Source organism: Suncus etruscus, chromosome 11, assembly GCF_024139225.1.
Source record: "Suncus etruscus isolate mSunEtr1 chromosome 11, mSunEtr1.pri.cur, whole genome shotgun sequence".
Lineage (NCBI taxonomy): Eukaryota > Metazoa > Chordata > Mammalia > Eulipotyphla > Soricidae > Suncus > Suncus etruscus.
The window spans coordinates 86,696,643-86,715,308 of NC_064858.1; the positions used below are offsets into that span (position 1 = coordinate 86,696,643).

At 48.3% G+C, this 18,666-nt stretch overlaps 2 protein-coding genes across 2 annotated transcripts in view; both read left to right on the plus strand.

Moving 5' to 3' along the window:
* INHBC (inhibin subunit beta C) overlaps positions 1-9,410 on the plus strand; it is a 15,096-nt gene extending 5,686 nt beyond the window's left edge. The window contains exon 2 of the mRNA XM_049783086.1: positions 8,515-9,410. Within this exon, the coding sequence (XP_049639043.1) occupies positions 8,515-9,260 (746 nt within the window). The 3' untranslated portion in view covers positions 9,261-9,410. The remainder of the gene's footprint in view (positions 1-8,514) is intronic.
* A 4,811-nt stretch (positions 9,411-14,221) lies between these two features.
* INHBE (inhibin subunit beta E) lies at positions 14,222-15,713 on the plus strand. The gene is made up of 2 exons (XM_049783104.1): positions 14,222-14,568; positions 14,789-15,713. The coding sequence occupies exons 1-2, from the start codon at positions 14,271-14,273 to the stop codon at positions 15,532-15,534; spliced, it is 1,044 nt and encodes a 347-aa protein (XP_049639061.1). The 5' UTR covers positions 14,222-14,270; the 3' UTR covers positions 15,535-15,713.
* Positions 15,714-18,666: the final 2,953 nt, after the last annotated feature.

Consider the following 18,666-nt stretch of genomic DNA (forward strand, 5'->3'; position numbering starts at 1 on the left):
CTTGCTGAACTATCTCTCTAGCCCCCAAGACCTCTTTGCATTTCGAGTTGTCTCTCCATTATTTTGACATTCGTTTCTTCTGAAAACACTACTTTCACTACTAAAATCAATCTCTGTGGTCATTCTAAATAATAAAATGTAGTTTATTTAGTTAGACAAAATTCACCCCACTCTATCAAAATGGATCCTCTTTAGGTGACATGAATAGGTGTGATGGGACAATACTCTGAGGATTATGAGGCTACCTTTTGTCTAGATGACAGAGCCCACAGATCAGACTTACATTTTAGATCCAATCAAAGGGGCTCCCAGATGATCTCCTCTCTGAGGCCCTGGTTTACCAGCAGAGCCCTGACTTTCATTTGTTCCTTGAGATCAAACTCTCTGGTGAAAGTTTTCACCAGACTGGGAGGTAAAAGGTGAATGACTTTATTGGTCAAGCTAGCAAGTCCTTATGGAAAATTTTCTCCTAAATTCTGTTTGAAAATTGAACAGTTTCTTTTTTAGCTCATCTCACTCCTGAAATGTCTTATCCTAAGCAGCTAAAATAAGCCAATTGCCACTTTCAGCGTTCTGCCTGGAAATATCTTTAGCTAAATTCACAACTTTGTTAAATACAGTTCCTAGGTTCCAACTTAGCATATCTGATAGTCAATACATGACAAAGGCCCTTCTTTCTCCAGCTCCCCGGTAATTTCCTCAGTGGTCTTCCTGCCTGTGTTAACCTGCCCCTTGACAGCCTTCCAAATCCTGCCTGCTTTCCCAGCCCCGAGGCAGTGCTCTCTCCTTCAGCAACACCCCTCCCTGATACAAGTTTCTATTTCTGGTAACTATAAGACTATAAGAAAACAGGGCTGGAATGATAGCACAGCAGATAAGGCACTTGTCTTGCAGGCAGCTGGCATGGGTTGGATCCCCAGCACTCCATATGGTCCCCTGAGCCCCTCCATGAGTGATCCCTGAGTGCAGAGCCAGGAGTAGCCATTGAGCACCACCAATGTGGCCCAAAAAAACAAACAAATAAACAACAATAATGAATATAAGAAGTCAGCACAGATGTTTTTGTTCTTATTTTGGGCCATATACAGTGGGGCTTGAAGTTTACTTTGTGCTTTGTGCTTGGAGGGCCATTCCTGATACTACTGTCCAGAGAAGCTTGCAGTGCTGGATATCAAACCCAGGGCTTCTTCATATGCTCAGCCCCTTAAACTATGTCTCCAATCCTTTTTTTTTTTTTAAACACACAGATACAATTCCTCATAATTTTGTGGTGAATTGGGTTAATCTGAACAGTTCTACTCTATATGGTGGATCTGAGATCAGTCATGCCGTGAACTATATTCAGCCAGGAATTCTCCAGGGGGCTAGAGCATTTAAGATGGTCTCTGGATCTGGAGATACAGTATAGAAATTAAGGCATTTGCCTTGCATGAAATTGACTCCAATTTGATCATGATCCCCAGAGTAGTGCCAGGATCAACCTCTAAGCACAGAGCCAGGACTAACCCCTGAGAATGACTGGATGTAGTTCAAATCCCCTCCCTTCCTCTCTCACAAAATGTGATCTCTAATCCTTCACAGGGCTTCTCATCACTCATTAGTCTAGTCCAACTCTCCTTCTTTCCTTGTCTTTGTTTTTATTTTGGGGCCCACATTTGGGGGTACTCAGGGCTGACTTCTGTTGGTTTTTCATTTGTTTGTTTTTTGTTTTGGGGCCATACCTGACAGCACTCAGGGATTACTTCTGGCTCTGTGCTCAGAAATCTCCCTGGCTCGGGGGTCCATGTGGGATGCCAGGAATCAAACCCAGATCAGCTTTGTGCAAGGCAAATACCCTACTGCTATGCTATCGCTCTGGCCCAGGGCTGACTTCTGACTCTGTGTTCAGGGATTACTTCTGGCAGGTTCGATGGATCATTTCAGAAACTGAGTCAGTCACTGCTTCTTGCTGTACTATCACTTTGGTTCTAGTCCAATTTTCTCTAGAATGGCCAAAATCCAGGAGGACAAAGCCTCAATATGTAAGTACTTGTTAAGTTTCTGTTTGTACTCTACTTGCCTATGTATTAATGGCCAAATCATGCCACATGACCAATTTCATATTTAATCTGGAAAGGGATTGTGCTGGGCAAGAATGTCGGGAGTGTTCACTGGGGGCAGCAATATAACAGTTCTAGCCCCTCTATCATATATCTGCTTGCCCACTTTGGTTGATTTAAAAAGTTCTATCACTAGGGGCCAGAGCAAAAGCATAGCAGGTATGGCATTTGCCTTACATTACTGCCGACCTAGGTTCAATCCCCGGCATCCCATATGACCCCCAGCACCACCAGGAATGACCTCTGAGTTCTTTTGTTTATTTGTTTTGGGCCCATACCTGGCAACGCTCAGAGTTACTTCTGACTCTTCACTCAGAAATCACTCCTAGCAGGCTTGGGGGACCTTATGGGATGCCAGGGATTGAACCCAGGTCTGTCCTGGGTTGGCTGGATGCAAGGAAACACCCTACTGGACTGCTATGCTATTGCTCCAGCCTCCACAAATAAAAGTTCTATCACAGGGCCAAAGAGATAGCGCAGCGATAGGGCGTTTACCTTGCATGCAGAAGGACGGTGGTTCGAATCCTGGCATCCCATATGGTCCCCCAAGCCAGGAGCAATTTCTGAGCGCAGAGCCAGGAGTAATCCCTGAGTGTCACAGGATGTGACCCCCCACTCAAAAAAAAAAAAAAAGTTCTGTCACCAGCATGCTTGAGGATCTATCATAGAAATACTCATTGGGTCATTGAAATATCACTCACTCAGAATAAAAGTATTCTTAGGAGCTAGAGCCATCATTTTGGGACCTGAGGAAGCTGAAAAGGAAATAGACATAGAAAGAAAGGAGTAGGGGCCGGGCGGTGGCGCTAAAGGTAAGGTGCCTGCCTTGCCTGCGCTAGCCTTGGACGGACCGCGGTTCGATCCCCCGGTGTCCCATATGGTCCCCCAAACCAGGAGCAACTTCTGAGCACATAGCCAGGAGTAACCCCTGAGCGTTACCGGGTGTGGCCCAAAAACCAAAAAAAAAAAAAAAAAAAAAAGAAAGAAAGGAGTAAATTTAGAGAGTGGAATGAGAGATCAGGTTGGCTCTGAGAGCTGTGGAGATTAAACTTAATCTTGATTTTACAATTCACACAAAGCCCAGTTGAGCTTTATTTACTGTTGTTGTTTTCTTTTTTTTCTATCCATGATTGGCATTTCTATACTAAAACGCCTTTACAAGAGAAAGAACAACTAGTGGCAGAGAGGTAGATCAACAGATTGAGCACATGCTCTGCATGCAGAGGCCCAGGTTTGATGCCAAGCACAGCATGTTCTTCCCATTTCCTCCAGTAGCAATCCCAAGCACTGAGCCAGGGGTAGCCACCAAGCACTACTGGTTGTGGATAAAAAAAAATAAATAAAAAAAAAAAGCAGGTATGGCCAACTATTAATGGTCATTCAATTATTTTCTAAAAGGTTGAACTTTGAACTTTATTCACCAACAAGGCTTTTAAGACCATGAATTTTATGATTTACAAAATGTTTGGAAAATAATTATAGTGTCATGGTAAAATAAGAGTAAAAGAAATGAAACACCATACATCCAACAAATATTTGCAGCCCACACAAAGCCTGGTTGAACTTTATAAATATTTACTGAGTTTCTACTATGTACTAGATACTAGGGCTAGAGTAGTGAACCAGGAAGATGCAATGTCTAGTTTTTATGAGGTTTCAAGTCTATTAAATGGGAAAAGGAAAATAGGAAAGAGAAAGAGAGAGGCACAGAGAGAGAAAGAAAGAGAGACAGAGAGAGAGAGAGAGAGAGAGAGAGAGAGAGAGAGAGGCATATAATAACCAAATAGGCAAAAATACCAACATAAGGAGCTGGAAAATAGTACAGTGGGTAGGGCACTTTGTTTGGCTTGTATACTGCTGACCAGAGTTTGATCCCCATCTTCCCTGAGCACCACCAGGAGTAATTACTGAGTACAGAGCCAGAAATAACCCCAGAGCATCACTGTATGTGGCCCCAAAACAAGCAAACAAACAAACAAACAAACAAAAGCTCACAGAGTGGCACCCAGCCAGTTAAGCAGGAGTGTATGTTAGATAAACAAAGGAAAAGTTGAATTTTTCTTTTTTTTTTTTTTTTTTTTTTGTGGTTTTTGGGTCATACCCGGCAGTGCTCAGGGGTTATTCCTGGCTCAGAAATTGCTCCTGGCAGGCACAGGGGACTATATGGGACGCCGGGATTCAAACCGATGACCTCCTGCATGAAAGGCAAACACCTTACCTCCATGCTATCTCTCCGGCCCCAAGTTGAATTTTTCTGATTGGGGTCTAGATGAGATGGAGATGTTTAGAGGCCAGAGAGATAGCATGGAGGTAAGGTGTTTACCTTTCATGCAAAAGGTCGGTGGTTTGAATCCCGACATCCCATATGGTCCCCCAAGCCTACCAGGAGCGATTTCTGAGCTTGGAGCCAGGAGTAACCCCTGAGCGAGGTGGAGATGTTTAAACTGAAAGCCAAAAAAGGACCAGTCACTTAAAGATCTTAGGAAGAATTTCAGAGAGAAAAACAGCAAGTGCCAAGCTCATGAGGTAGTGGCTGGTATGAGGTGCTTTGCCTATGAGTAACCCCTCAATTTCTCTGGGAGTGGCCTGAAATTAAAAAAAAAAAAAGATGGGGCCAGAGTGATAGCACAGTGGTAAGCCCTTGCACACAGCTAACCCTGGACTGACCCGGATTCAATCTTCAGAATACCATATGGTCTCTGGCCTGCCTGAAGCAATTTCTTTTTTTGTTTTGTTTTGTGTTTTTTGGGGGAGGGCTACTCCCAAATAACAGCTCTCAGGGGTTACTCCTGGCTCTGATCTCAGAAATCACTCCTGGCTTGGGGGACCATGTGGGATGCTGGGGATTGAACCAATGTTCCTCCAGGGACAGCCGCATGCAAGGCAAATGCCCTACCACTGTGCTACCACCCTGGCCTAGGAGCAATTTCTGAGTGCAGAGCCCAAAATAACTCCTGAGTACCCCTGGGTGTGCCCCCCCCCCAAAAAATTATGAGGTAGAATCATATTTCTTTGGTTCAAGGAGTAGAAAAAACTCAGCATAAGTAGATTAATATTATTAAATGGTAGAATACTGTCATCAAGTCTTTAATGTTAAGAGGTTTCATTTTATTCAAATAGTCAAATAACAATTTTTTTAAAATACAGACTTTTGAAGGTTGTTTATTTTTTCCTCTTTTCACACCTAATGATGCTCAGTTTTATTCCTGACTTTGAGCTAAGGAAGTTCTCCCAGAGGGTTCAGGAAATTATAGGAGATGTTGAGATTTCTGGGACCTAACCCAGGTCAGTCAAGTGCAAGGCAAACACACTACTTATTTTGCTATTGCTCCAGCCCCATTGAAGGTTTTTTAATTGAGAAGATTGAAATTAAGGTTTACATAATAAAAAGATCACTCTTGGGGCCTAGGATGTTAATCAGTGGTACAGCATTTGTTTCACAAAAAATAAGCCTAGGACCTACAGAGTAAGATATTTACCTTTTTTTTTTTTTTTTTTTTTTTTTTGGGCCACACCCGGCAGTGCTCAGGGGTTACTCCTGGCTGTCTGCTCAGAAATAGCTCCTGGTAGGCACGGGGGACCATATGGGACACCGGGATTCGAACCAACCACCTTAAGTCCTGGATTGGCTGCTTGCAAGGCAAACACCGCTGTGCAATTTCTCCGGGCCCGGTATTTACCTTTTCTGTTCATGTTTTTGTTTTTGTTTTCCTGCCAGTGGTGGTGCTCAGAAGTTACTTAGAAATTACTCATAGATGGGGCAGGAGAGACAGCACAGCGGTAGGGCAGTTGCCTTGCATGTGGCCAAGCCAGGAGCCATTGGTTTGATTCCTAGCATCCCATATGGTCAGCCAAACCTGCCTGAGGTGATTTCTGAGCCAGGAGTAACACCTGATCCTGCCAGATGTGACCCCAAAATAAAAGCAAACAAGCAAAAAAAAAAAAAAAAAAAAAGAAAGAAAGAAAGAAAGAAATTACTCCTAGCAGTGGGGTGGGGGTGATGGAGACACAGAATTTTTGGGATGCTTCGGATCAAACCTAGATGAGCCATGTGCAAAGCAAATGCCCTATCTGCTGTGTTATTGCTCTGGCCTCTGATATTTGCCTTTCAGACAGCTGAACCAATTCAATCCTTGAGACACTAATGGACCCCATAGGATCCCCTGAACCTCTAGGAGAAATTCTTGAGCAAGGAGAACAAGGAGTAATACCTGAGCATAGTTTACAGGATCTGGGATGAGTTCAAAGGGCTAGTACACATACTTTGAATGAAGGAGGCTCAGATTTTTTTTTTTTTTTTTTTTTTTTTGGTTTTTGGGCCACACCCGGTAACGCTCAGGGGTTACTCCTGGCTATGTGCTCAGAAGTTGCTCCTGGGGCCGGGCGGTGGCGCTGGAGGTAAGGTGCCTGCCTTACCTGCGCTAGCCTAGGAGACGGACCGCGGTTCGATCCCCCGGCGTCCCATATGGTCCCCCAAGCCAGGAGCGACTTCTGAACGCATAGCCAGGAGTAACCCCTGAGCGTTACCGGGTGTGACCCAAAAACCAAAAAAAAAAAAAAAAAAAAGAAGAAGTTGCCCCTGGCAACAGTCCATCCATGGCTAGCGCAGGCAAGGCAGGCACCTTACCTCTAGCGCCACCGCCCAGCCCCGAGGCTCAGATTTAATCCCCAGCACCACATGGTCCCGCAAGTTCTGAGTAGCCCCAAGGAATATTGGAGGAGTAGGTTTGGACTTAGAAGTGAAATAAATCTAGAATTACTTTTTGAACATGAAATCTTTGAGATATCAGTCATTGGTAAGTTTAGTGGAATATCAGATTGGCAGCTAGATATACAAGCCTGAGGCTCAGTGAAGGGTCAGGACCAAGGATTTATACATTTGGGAGTCATCAGCATATAGATGGAATTGAAAGCTATGGGAATTGATGAGCTCATTTTGGGGAGAGTATAAAGGATATAGAGCAAATAGAGCAAAGAAGGGAGCTCAGGACCGCCAAATTGAGAGGTCAGCCCGAGGAAGGGTTTGTCAGCAAGAGACAGATGGAAGGGTCAGTAACAAGAACCAAGAGAATAAAATATTTCTAGAAGGAATGGCTAACTGTGTCAAATACCCCTCAAAGGCCAAAGAAGATAAGTATAGAAAGATGAAACAATTGTATTTGGCAATGTGGAAGGCACTGGCGATCCTGACGAGAGCAATTTCAGTGGAAATTATGATGTTTCAATACAGCAAGTAAGGGATAAAGAGAGGACAGTGTACAATAGAAATAAGAAGACATTCATAAACATTAGAACCACTGAAGTGAAAGGTTGGCTGAGAGGAGTGAGGGTGTTGGCTGGAGGGTTTCTGCAGGCAATTAGGGGGGACTAGTAATGTCACCAAACATAAGAAAAGGGAGACACAAAGAAAGAAAAATGATAACTTTTGCTTGGGTCAACTGGTTTTAATTTTTGTTTTTGTTTTGAGCTATACCTAGTAGTGCTCAAGGGCTACCATATGCATTATGGTGGCAAGAATTAAACTGCGGTCAGGTCAGCCACAAACAAGCTCCTTAACCTCTGTGTTATCTCTTCGGCCTGAGGAACAGCTGATGTCAGGTGTTAATAGAACATTCAAATGGCAAGATTGGACGGTTAGTAGTTTAGGCTTAAAGCTTAGTGACTTCCCACATCATTTATCCAGTCCAGAAAAGAAAAATGGTTTGAACTGGGAAGACAAATGGGGAAATGGAGGCTAAGAAATAGTAAAAGTTTGATCTCTGGGCCTGGAGAAATAGCTCAGAGGCGTTTCCCTTGCAAGCAGCCAATCCAGGACCTAAGTGGTTGGTTCAAATCCCGGTGTCCCATATGGTCCCCCGTGCCTGCCAGGAGCTATTTCTGAGCAGACAGCCAGGAGTAACCCCTGAGCACCGCCAGGTGTGGCCCAAAAACAACAACAACAAAAAAAAAGTTTGATCCCTGACACCATATATGGTACTGCCAGGAGTGACATCCTAAGAACACTTGAAAATAGCCCCTGAGGTATGATTCCCCAATACCACCCAAAAAAACAAATTGGTAAATTATCTGAATAAAAACTGTGTTGACTGACCATATGTGTGAGTAAGAAGCAGTCTCTTCCACATAGAGTGAAAAGAAATAACAGTTGAAAATACACCTTAAATTGGAGAACTGCGTTGAAGGAGCAAATAGAAAGAAATAGCTAACTACTACAAGAAAGAATAGCTAACTACGAAGTCAGTCAAGGAAGATCCCTAAGAGTTGTGTCATGGGAAAGGGAGAGAAAAAGATTTTCAGAAAGGAAAGTCTAGTTGAAGTTCCAGATGTGTAGAAAGTTTGAGTCTGTTGAGTATTGTGGGTGTGTTGACGGAGTTGGAACTCAGGGCCACCTGACTAGAACTTCTTTTGTCCATAGGCCTCTACAACATCAGCCAGACTCGTCTTGATTTCCATTTCTCCTCTCAGAGAACTCCTGGGGGACTGGAGGTCCAGCAGGCCAGCCTCATGTTCTTTGTGCAACTCCCTCCCAATACCACCCGGACTTCGACAGTGAAGGTCCTTGTCCTAGGACCACATGACACTAATCTTACCTTGGCCTCTCAGCACTTGCTGGAAGTGCATGCCAGTGGTTGGCACCAGCTCCTCTTGGGACCTGAAGCCCAGGCTGCCTGCAGTCAGGGCCACTTGACTCTGGAGCTACTACCTGAAAGCCAGAGAAGCCAAAGCCCAGTCATCCTGGGTGGGGCAGCCCATAGGCCCTTTGTGGCAGCTCAGGTGAGAGATGGGGGCAAGCATAGGGTTCGCCGGCGGGGCATTGACTGCCAAAGTGGGTCCAGGATGTGCTGTCGGCAAGAGTTCTTTGTGGACTTCCGTGAGATTGGCTGGCATGACTGGATCATCCAGCCTGAGGGCTACGCAATGAATTTCTGCACAGGGCAATGCCCTCTGCACGTGGCAGGCATGCCTGGCATTGCTGCCTCCTTTCACACAGCGGTGCTCAGTCTTCTCAAGGCCAACACGGCTGGAGGCACTGCTGGAGGAAGTTCATGTTGCGTGCCTACAGCCCGGCGGCCTTTGTCTTTGCTCTATTATGACAGGGACAGTAACATTGTCAAGACTGACATTCCGGACATGGTGGTAGAGGCCTGTGGGTGCAGTTAGTTCCTGTGAGGTCTGGGCAACCCATGGAGAAGGCAAAAAGCTCATTGAAAGGATCATTCTGGCCTCTGTCCAAAGTGTGGGTTCCTCTTCCTGAGAAACCTGGGTATATTACCCCAACTCTGACAAGAAGAGGATTTAGGGTCAGAGGGTCATTTCATGGCCTCCAGTCTTCCCCCCCTGGGCAAGGTCCCAACTGCTAGCTAAGGACTTAGTACCAAACAAGAGCAGGGTGACCTGGTTTTTGAGCAAAGGCACCTTGATCAGACCTAGTTCACTACGAAGCCCTGCCCTTTCTCTTGGGTCCTCTAGAAGGAGGATATGGGTTCAGTCCCTTGATTTCTGGGCCTCTAGAAAGCCTCCTTGGCTTTACCGAAGGTTAGATGATAGTGAGGTATTGGTCAAACTGTGCTACCATTTTCCTAGCACAACTTCAGCCATTTTATTATTATTATTATTTTTTTATCTTTGGTCATTCTTATCCTTTTTCCTACTTCAAGCACTTGGGGCTGGGAGAGAGAGGCAATAACATCACCTGAATTCCTTTTCCTTCTGGATGCCTGACAAGTTTGATTAAAGAGAAATACAAGCAGAAAACCAAAGGCTAGGAGATAGAAACCTGGTATTTCTTTTTCTTTTTTTTTATTATATATAATTTTTATTTTGACCATATTGGATTGCATATCCTTCACAAAACCTGGTATTTCTTATTCCTGCTCTCTCTGCCCTGGTGCCATAGCTTGTGTGGCCTGGTTGTACCACTATCATAGAACCCTGTCTGACTTTCCCTCCCTGGTTCCATCTCTGTCCCCATACGAGGAGTTTGTAATGACTCTTCACACTGCTGGTCTCTGTTGGTGCTTCAACATTTTCTGTTTGTCCCCCTAACTCTACCCTTTTTGCTGTAAATAAGTCCTTCCCTGACTGTTCTTAATGATACAAACTAAAATAGTTCAGTGGGTCTTGCCCAGATACTAACTGATTGCCTGGGTGACACAAAGCCTGTGGGACCTGCCCACTCCTGCCCTCCTCAACCAGTCACCTCACACAGCTTTTATGTCTACCCCACACTCAAGCCTCTTCCCTCCAGTCAGAGGCTGCCTCCTCTTCTTTCTTCAGCCCCTACACTTGCCTAAGTCATCTTTTTTGGACTCAGGATTAATAAAGATCTGGTTTTACCTACTTCTCGCCTCCCTCTGTACTGACTCCTAGAGATGAGCCAATGGAGGCTGAGTGGGCAAAGAGTCCAGCAACTCCCCATGCATACACACACGATGAGAGAAAAGGCTCGTTGGGCTGCCTTACTTCTTGTGGGAACCCCGAAGAGTGGGAGCTAGAACTGGCCAATGACAACTTGAGTGGGAAAGGAAGAAGGGAAGGAAGATTTGGGTTGAGGGAATGGTGCCAATTGCTCTCAGATGGGGCCTCTTTTGACCTTTACCCTCTTCCCCCCACGTTTCCTCTCTTTAGTTGCATAGCCCTGAACCATAGGTCGATATTGTCTGCAACCCAAGGCCAAGTTTGCGCAAAAGCCACATGTGCTGTGGGTAACGTGATGTCTGTGTTTGCTTAGTTTATAACTAACTCCCTCCTCCCAGGGTCTGAGACCCCGGAGATAGGAACTAGAGGACAAAGTGGGCAGATGAGTTCAGAGGAAACTCAACTGAGCAGTTAAGACTTCCTGAGCAGCATACAGAGGTCCCCACCTTTGACTGGAGTTCTGCCTGCAAGGAAGTCTTCTGGGGTCCCTCCTTCCCCCTCTTGCCATGTCTCCCCTCCTCAAGCGCCCTTTCTCTCTTATACATAACCTTCCCCCTTCCAACTTCAGACCCCAGAGCTGAGGAACTAGCCTTTGGGGTAAAATTTTTAAAGGGGAGTGCCACACAATTTACCAATAATGAGACTCAAGATGTTATCTTTTAAGACAGTATTTTGAAAAGATCAAGATAAAAGCAAAAAGAGAAATCTGTGATATAAAAATAGCAAAACTTAAAAATAAAAGATCAGTTTATTTCCTTTTATTTTTTGGCTTAACCTTTTGTCTTAAGAAAAGTGGGGAACAAAGGGATCCACCTGATTTCCTTGTTTTGGGGTCACATCCAGCTATGTTCAGGACTTACTGCTGGCTCTGTGCTCAGGGGTCATTCCTGGCTAGTTCTATAGACCATATGGGCAGCCTGGGATCGAACCTCAGTTGGCTGTGTGCAAGTCAAGCACCCTACTCCGTTCTATTGCTTTGGCTTCTCTATCTTCTTTTTTGTTGTTGGGCCACACCCCAGCGACACTCAGGGGTTACTCCTGGCTTTGCGCTCAGAAATCACTCTTGGCAGGCTCGAAGGACCATATGGGATGCCGGAAATGGAACCCAGATAAGCCACGTGTAAGGCAAATGCCCTACCCGCTGTGCTAGCCCTCTGGCCTCTGGCCCTTCTCTCTTCTTAATCTTTTCTTTCCCAGTTTCATGGCCCCTAAAACCTATGAAGCTCTTCTTCTTTGGGCAATATGCAGACTCAAATTCTCTATTTCCTTCCCTACCTCAAAGCTTTTCTCTAGCCCCCAGCCCCCAACCAGGTTGGTGGCAGGGCGGGCCTGTAAGGCAGATGGTTGGAGTATTTATAACCTGGGAGTACTTCTTGGGAAAAGTGACTAAGATGCTAAGAGCATATTTATAGCTGGGTTCTGACGTAAGTGTCAGTGGGGAGGTAGGGCCAAGCCAGCAAGAGCTGCAAATTGGGGGCACCTGACAGAGACTGCAGAGGAGCGATGGGGCCAGCGACTCCTGAAGAAGCCACGCTTGCTTTTCTTAATGGGTCTCTCCTGGCACCAACAGGTGAGCCCTCTGGGCACAGATCTTCGCTTTGTAGTTCAACCTCCTGGGCTGTCACTCGCCAGCCCCAACCAAGAAAGGGGTTTGGCTATATTTCAGGAACCCAGGGAGAACAGCACGTAGACAGATGGGTCGACAAGACTCATTCATTTACCCCTTTGCTTGCTCCCCACACCGCTGCGCCCTGAGGTTCTAGGAAGTGCCTGGCTGGCACCTGTCAAACTCCACTGCCACGTGTCAGTGGGAAGAGGCCCAAAACCAACGGTAACGAAGAGGTGGATCTGGACTAGAGCCTGTGGCGGCGGCAAGAGAAGAGATCAGAGGGGCCATCTCTTCCCTCTCCCTTGGCAGGGGCCGGGTCTCCAAAACAGCATATTCAGTAGCTCTCCCCTCTGCCTGCAGCCCCTTGCCCCTTTCAATGGGAAAATACCATTGGCTGGACCGCCTTGGCCCAGCGACTCGACACTGCCACATGGTGGACGCTAGCGGTACTGAGACCCATTCCAAGTACCACCTGGTTCCCACAATTTGCTGGTTGTGCCCAGCTAGGCGTTTTCACCTAATAGTCTCCTCTCCTAAAAGTTAAATAGAGGTGGGCTTGAGAGATAGTATGGAGGTAAGGCGTTTGCCTTTCATGCAGAAGGATGGTGGTTCGAATCCTGGCATCCCATATGGTCCCCTGTGCCTGCCAGGGACGATTTCTGAGCCTAGAGCCAGGAGTAACCCCTGAGCACGGGTGTGACCCAAAATACAAAAACAAAAGCAAAAAACAAAAATAACATAAGATAAATTAAAAGTTAAATAGAGGTATGGAGAATAAAAAAAGCAATGGGAGAACTTCCCTCCAAACCACATTACCTTCCTCCAAGCATCTTAAAGAAATTGGAGCATGAGGGAAAAAGCTGGCATGACACCTACCTTGGAAAGTGGGGATCCCCAGTTACTGTTAGTTAAAAACTGTGATAAGGATGGGGCCGGAGAGATAGCATGGAGGTAAAGCGTTTGCCTTTCATGCAGGAGGTCATCGGTTCGAATCCCAGCGTCCCATATGGTCCCCCGTGCCTGCCAGGAGCAATTTCTGAGCCTGGAGCCAGGAATAACCCCTGAGCACTGCCTGGTGTGACCCAAAAACCAAAAAAAAAAAAAAAAAAAACTGTGATAAGGAATCAGAAGCCAAAGGCTGCACTCTCTTTGCTTTGCTTTTCTAGGTCTGTAAAGCCTTCATTACTCTCTTTCCCCCCCATGAGAGGCACCTGGCACTGCTTCCAGGTACCCCAAATTTAAGCAACTCTCCCATCCCCTAAGAGACTGGCAGGGGGATACAGGTCCCATGCCCTTCTGCCAGGATCTGTGGACTCTGCCTCCCTGCAGGATTGCATCACCCCTCACCTCTCTGTGTTCCCCTAGAATGGCAGCTCCATGCCACCACCGCCCATGAGACTCCAGCCCCCTCCACAGCATGCTTCATTCCAGGTGGACTCTGGGCAGCCAGCACAGGCAGGGTCAGGAGTGGTTTCTGCACCCTGTGGCAATGCCACCTTGTTCCTGGCAATAGAATTCCATTTCTCTCGCCCCACCCAAACTCTCGCCCCTCTCCCAGCCCCAATGCTAGAAATGAGGAGCCTAGATTGAACTCTCCTGGCCTCAGAATTCCACCCCAAAAATGCCTCCACCCAGTCACCTCCTGGGAGGAGATACCACGGAGGGGCCTCCTGGGACAAGTTCCAGACCGGACACCTGGAAGGGGGGCTGCTCTTTCCCACTTTATCCCGTGGCTCTCTCTCTCTCCCCATGTCCTAAGCCTCAGGCCTAAGCAAGTGAAATCCTTCTCTTTCTTGCATCATACATTTCCACAGTGCCCACCCACCCCCACGCCCCTAACTCAAGCTCTGTGACCAGGGCCAGAGGGTGAAATCCGAGCTGGGGGGCACCGCCACCCGCCTGCAGGGACCTGATGGGCAGTTGGGCTGGCCAATCCTGGGCCAACCACTAGGTGCAAGCACCCGAGGCGCGCTGCTTTTAAGAGGGCCCAAGCAGTTCTGGCTCCAGACTCAGCCAAGTCAAGAGGCGACTTCAGGGTCTGCGCCAGGCGTTCACTGGCCTCCAGGCTAGAAGACTCCATAGTCAGACCCCCGTGGGAGGCTCCACCGCCACCAGGCAGAAAGACCTCCATCCTCCCAGAGAGCATGGGGTACCCCGATGTCCAGCTTCTGCTGGGACTGCTATGGACACTAGGGGGGAGCCCAGGGGCAGGATCGAAGTGTCCCTCTTGTGGGGGACCCACCCTGACGCCCCAAGTGGAACGAAGTCTGATCCTGGAACTAGCCAAACAGCAGATCCTGGAGGGGCTGCACCTGCCCAGTCGCCCCCAAATCACTCGCCCCCCGCCCCCAGCAGCATTGAGCAGAGCCCTGCGCAGGCTGCAACCGGGGGGCGCGGTGCCCACGAGCAGGGAGGAGCTTATCAGCTTTGCTGAGCTTACAGGTGGGTAGAAAGCCAAGGGGGTGGGTGGGTGGGTGGGGAGACCGTCTGGGTGGGTGCAAGAGGGCTGCGGGCCGGGAGTGCTTGCAGACTGCAGGCCTTGGCTTGCCAGTTCTTCCAAAGGCGGCCCTTGGGGCGGGCCGGGGCCGAGGCTGGAACATCTGGGGGGTGCAGTGCACCCCGCTCACTCCCCACTCCCGTCCCTGCCCCTCGGTTCTTGCAGATTCCGAGCCCGCAGCTTGCAACTCCGTGCTCACTTTCCGCCTGTCGCCTTCTCGGGCCCGCCTGCTCCGCGCCCGCCTCTGGCTGCATGTGGGCCCCCCCAAGAAAGGCACTTTCCGCTTGAGGCTTTACCGATGGGACCCCGAGAGGAGCCACCCGGGGTTCGAGGTCCTGCTGGCCGAGCATCAAATGCACAGCTCGGGGTGGCAAGCCCTGACACTACCTCCTAGTGGCCTGAGAACTGAGGCGTCCGGGGTCCTGAAACTCCAAGTGAACTGCAGCCTCGAAGCAGGCAACCGCACCTCCACTCCGCAGCTCCTGGACCCTGCGGGAGAGCAGAGACCTTTCCTGGAGCTCAAGATCCGATCCAGGGAGCCTGGGACAGGTCGAACCCGGAGGAGGACCCCCACCTGTGAGCCCGAGGCCCCCTTATGTTGCAGGCGAGACCATTACGTGGACTTCCAGGAACTCGGCTGGCGGGACTGGATCCTGCAGCCGGAGGGTTACCAGCTAAATTATTGCAGCGGGTCGTGTCCACCCCACTTGGCTGGCAGCCCGGGCATCGCTGCCTCCTTCCATTCTGCCGTCTTCAATCTCCTCAAGGCCAACAACCCTTGGCCCATGGGTGTCTCCTGCTGTGTCCCCACTGCCAGGAGGCCCCTCTCTATTCTCTACCTGGACCGCGATGGCAATGTGGTCAAGACAGATGTGCCTGATATGGTGGTGGAGGCCTGTGGCTGCAGCTAGCAAGAGGCCCTGGGTGAAAGGACTTAAGAGGTTAAGTTGGGGCATCCCAGGAAAAGGGAATCTGAGGCCTCAGTTTTCTGGTGTGCACCTGCTCCATGATGCAGGTGGACTCCTAGGGGACCCAAAGGGGGCATGTTCTTACTCCTTCTCTGGCCTATTCCAGTTGATAGATGTGGGGAGATGGGGAATGCAAACTGTATGGCCTCTTAAGCAGTCTTTCCCTGGAAGTGGGTTGTGCTACCCTAAGTGCCAGAAAAAGATGGCAGAGGGTTGGGGCCAGAGAGATAGTACAGTGGTAGGAAGTTTGCCTTGCTAACAGCCTGTCCAGGACTGACGGTGATTCGAATCCCGGCATCCCATTGGTCCCCCTTGCCTGCCAGGAGCGATTTCTGAGCACAGAGCCAAGAGTAACTCTTGAGAGTGGTAGGGTATGGCCAAAAAATAAAACAAAACAAACAAAACAACAACAACAACAAAAAGAGATGGCAGAGAAGAGAGAAAGAAGAGGCTTAAGGGGAAAGCTCTGAATGGAAAGTTCTCAAGTGAGGGAAGAGAAAAGCTAACTGAGGGTCTCTGACACTGGTTGACTGGTGAAGGGGGGCTGTCACAGCATTTCTGTGATGGGTGGATTGGTTCTGGTTTGGGGGGCTACACCTAGCAGTGCTTAAGAGCCACTCTGGCTCATTGCATTTGGGCCTGTGTAGTGCTGGGGATTGAACCCCAGGCTCCCCAATTGCAAAGCTTGCACTCAGCCCTTGGAGCTATCTCTGAGCCCTGTCATGATGTTGAAGGAAGGATCCAGAGGGATAAGCAAAGGGGAAAGTATCTCAGAGAGCCCCAGAAACAGAAGCCAGGAGAAAAGGGTGCTGAGCTTGAGGACTTCCTATTTTCCCTGATGGCAGGAAGATACCTTGGGGAAGATAAAGTTTATATTTCACTGAGGTGGGAGTGATAGCACTGTGGGTAGGGAGTTTGCCTTGCAGGCAGCCGGCTGGGTTCGATCTCTGTCATCCCATATGGTTCCCTGAACATGGCCAGAGTAATTCCTGAGCTCAGAGTCAGGAGTAATCCCTTAGCACCGCTGGGTGTGTCCCCAAAACAACAAAACAAAAGTTTATACTTTCCTAATAAAAATGAGAGGAAAATCCACCAGTGTGAATCATTAAAAAAGGTTTGGGGTAAGGATTCTGGAGCAATGGTTTTTAGAGTATGGCTTGGGCACTCCTGAGAGGCCGAAGCTCCATTCAGAATACTAAGCCCTTATTTCCCTTCTATTCCTGCTTACTGTGCCTGGGATCAAACCCAAAGCGTCACTCATGTGAGGCACATGCTCAGCCGCTGAGCCACATCTCCGATCACTGGTATTTGCCTTCTTTTTATTATCTAAAAACACAGTCGTTTTTCAGAGTCTAAGTGATTATGTCATCTTTCTGCCATCGTTGTTAATAAGGAGTGTACTTGTGCTTGTAAACTTTTTCGGTTTCAATTTTTCTAATATGGTAACTTGCGAGAAATTACATAAACAAAAGCTTATAAGGTTCGTGGTATAGCTGATAGAGGCACTTGCCTTGCATGTGTGAGGCTGTGGGTCAATGCCTAGCACCACACACACACACACACACACACACACACACACACACACACACACACACACCTTATTATTTTAGTATGTATGGGGCTCTATTAGGGGGGCATAACCAGTGATACTCAGTGCTTACTTGGTTGCTCTGGGATCATGCCTGCTGGTTTTGGGGGAGCATATTTGCTGGAGATTAGGGGCCCGAGAGATAGCACAGCGGTAGGGCATTGGCCTTGCAAACAGCGGGCCTATGAGGTATGGTGGTTTGAATCCTGGCATCCCATATGGTCCCCCAAGCCTGCCAGAAGTGATTTCTGAGTGCAGAGGCAGGAGTAACTCCTGAGCGTCGCTGGGTGTGACCTAAAAATCCAAAAAACAAAAACAACTTGGATGAGCATCTTAACTTTGAAACTACCTCTCCAGACCTGTAAAGAAGTCTTGAAACCTAAAAGTATGTGAGTTCCTGGGGGGGGGAGAGAGAGAGAGAGAGAGAGAGAGAGAGAGAGAGAGAGAGAGAGAGAGAGAGAGAGAGAGAGAGAGAGAGGGAGGGAGGGAGGGAGGGAAAGAGGGAGGGAGGGAGGGAGGGTAGGAGGAAGGGAGGGAGGGAAAAAGAGAGAGAGGGAGGGAGGGGGAGGGAAGGAGGAAGGGAGGGAGGAAGGGAGGGAGGGAGGGAGGGAGGGAGAGAGAGAGGAGAGAGAGAGAGAGAGAGAGAGAGAGAGCAGAGTGGGGAGGAGGATGTTGGATAAAAGAATAGTCCTGGGGCCCGGGAAGGTGGCGCTACAGGTTAGGTGTCTGCCTTGCAAGCGGATGGACCGCGGTTCGATCCCCCAGTGTCCCATATGGTCCCCCAAGCCAGGGGTGATTTCTGAGCGCATAGCCAGGAGTAACCCCTGAGCATCAAACGGGTGTGGCCCAAAAACCAAAAAAAAAAAAAAAAAAAAAGAATAGTCCTGGGCAAGGCATCCAAGGCTGGGGCTTGCAGTGGGCCCCTCTTCAGTGACCACTGGTTGGTCCTCCTGAATTTCTGGGTATAACTGAGGCCTGAGGCAAATTATATGAAGGAGATGCCTTTTTGATGAAGTCTTATAAACCCACATTTGTAGGCCTCACTTCGCCTTTCCAGGTAACCTTCAGAACTCTTGTCAGGTTCAAGGAGGTCTTCCTGGCAAAAAACAAGGTCTTTCCCCCACAATGGCTGCACCCCTTGATTAAAAAGAAAGATTAGAAAGGCTGGTAGAGCTACTCATTCCCTTTCCCTTTCATTTGGACACAATTTGACAGAATTCCAAAGTGATTCCAACACAATTCCAAAGGACAGGATGGATCCTCTCCTTCCAGTGAAAAACTGCCTGGCGATCAGCACCTCTGTCTGCGTTTCTGCCGCATGGTCTCTCGGCCCTCCTTCCCTTTGGGCTCCTAATACCCTCTTCTTAGGCCCCTACGTGGACTTAATGGGAGGATGCCTGTCTGCCTACTTCCTAGTCCCCTTTAGCTCCTTCTGTCTACTCACTCCGCCACGCACCCAGGCTCCGACAAGGTGTCCTGTGCCAGGA

What these genes read in the sequence shown, in the direction of transcription:
- INHBE (XM_049783104.1), top strand. Translation starts at nt 14,271, where the DNA reads ATGGGGTACCCCGATGTCCAGCTTCTGCTGGGACTGCTATGGACACTA. An exon ending in CAGCTTTGCTGAGCTTACAG is followed by an intron (nt 14,569 to 14,788) that starts GTGGGTAGAAAG and finishes CGGTTCTTGCAG; the next exon opens with ATTCCGAGCCCGCAGCTTGC.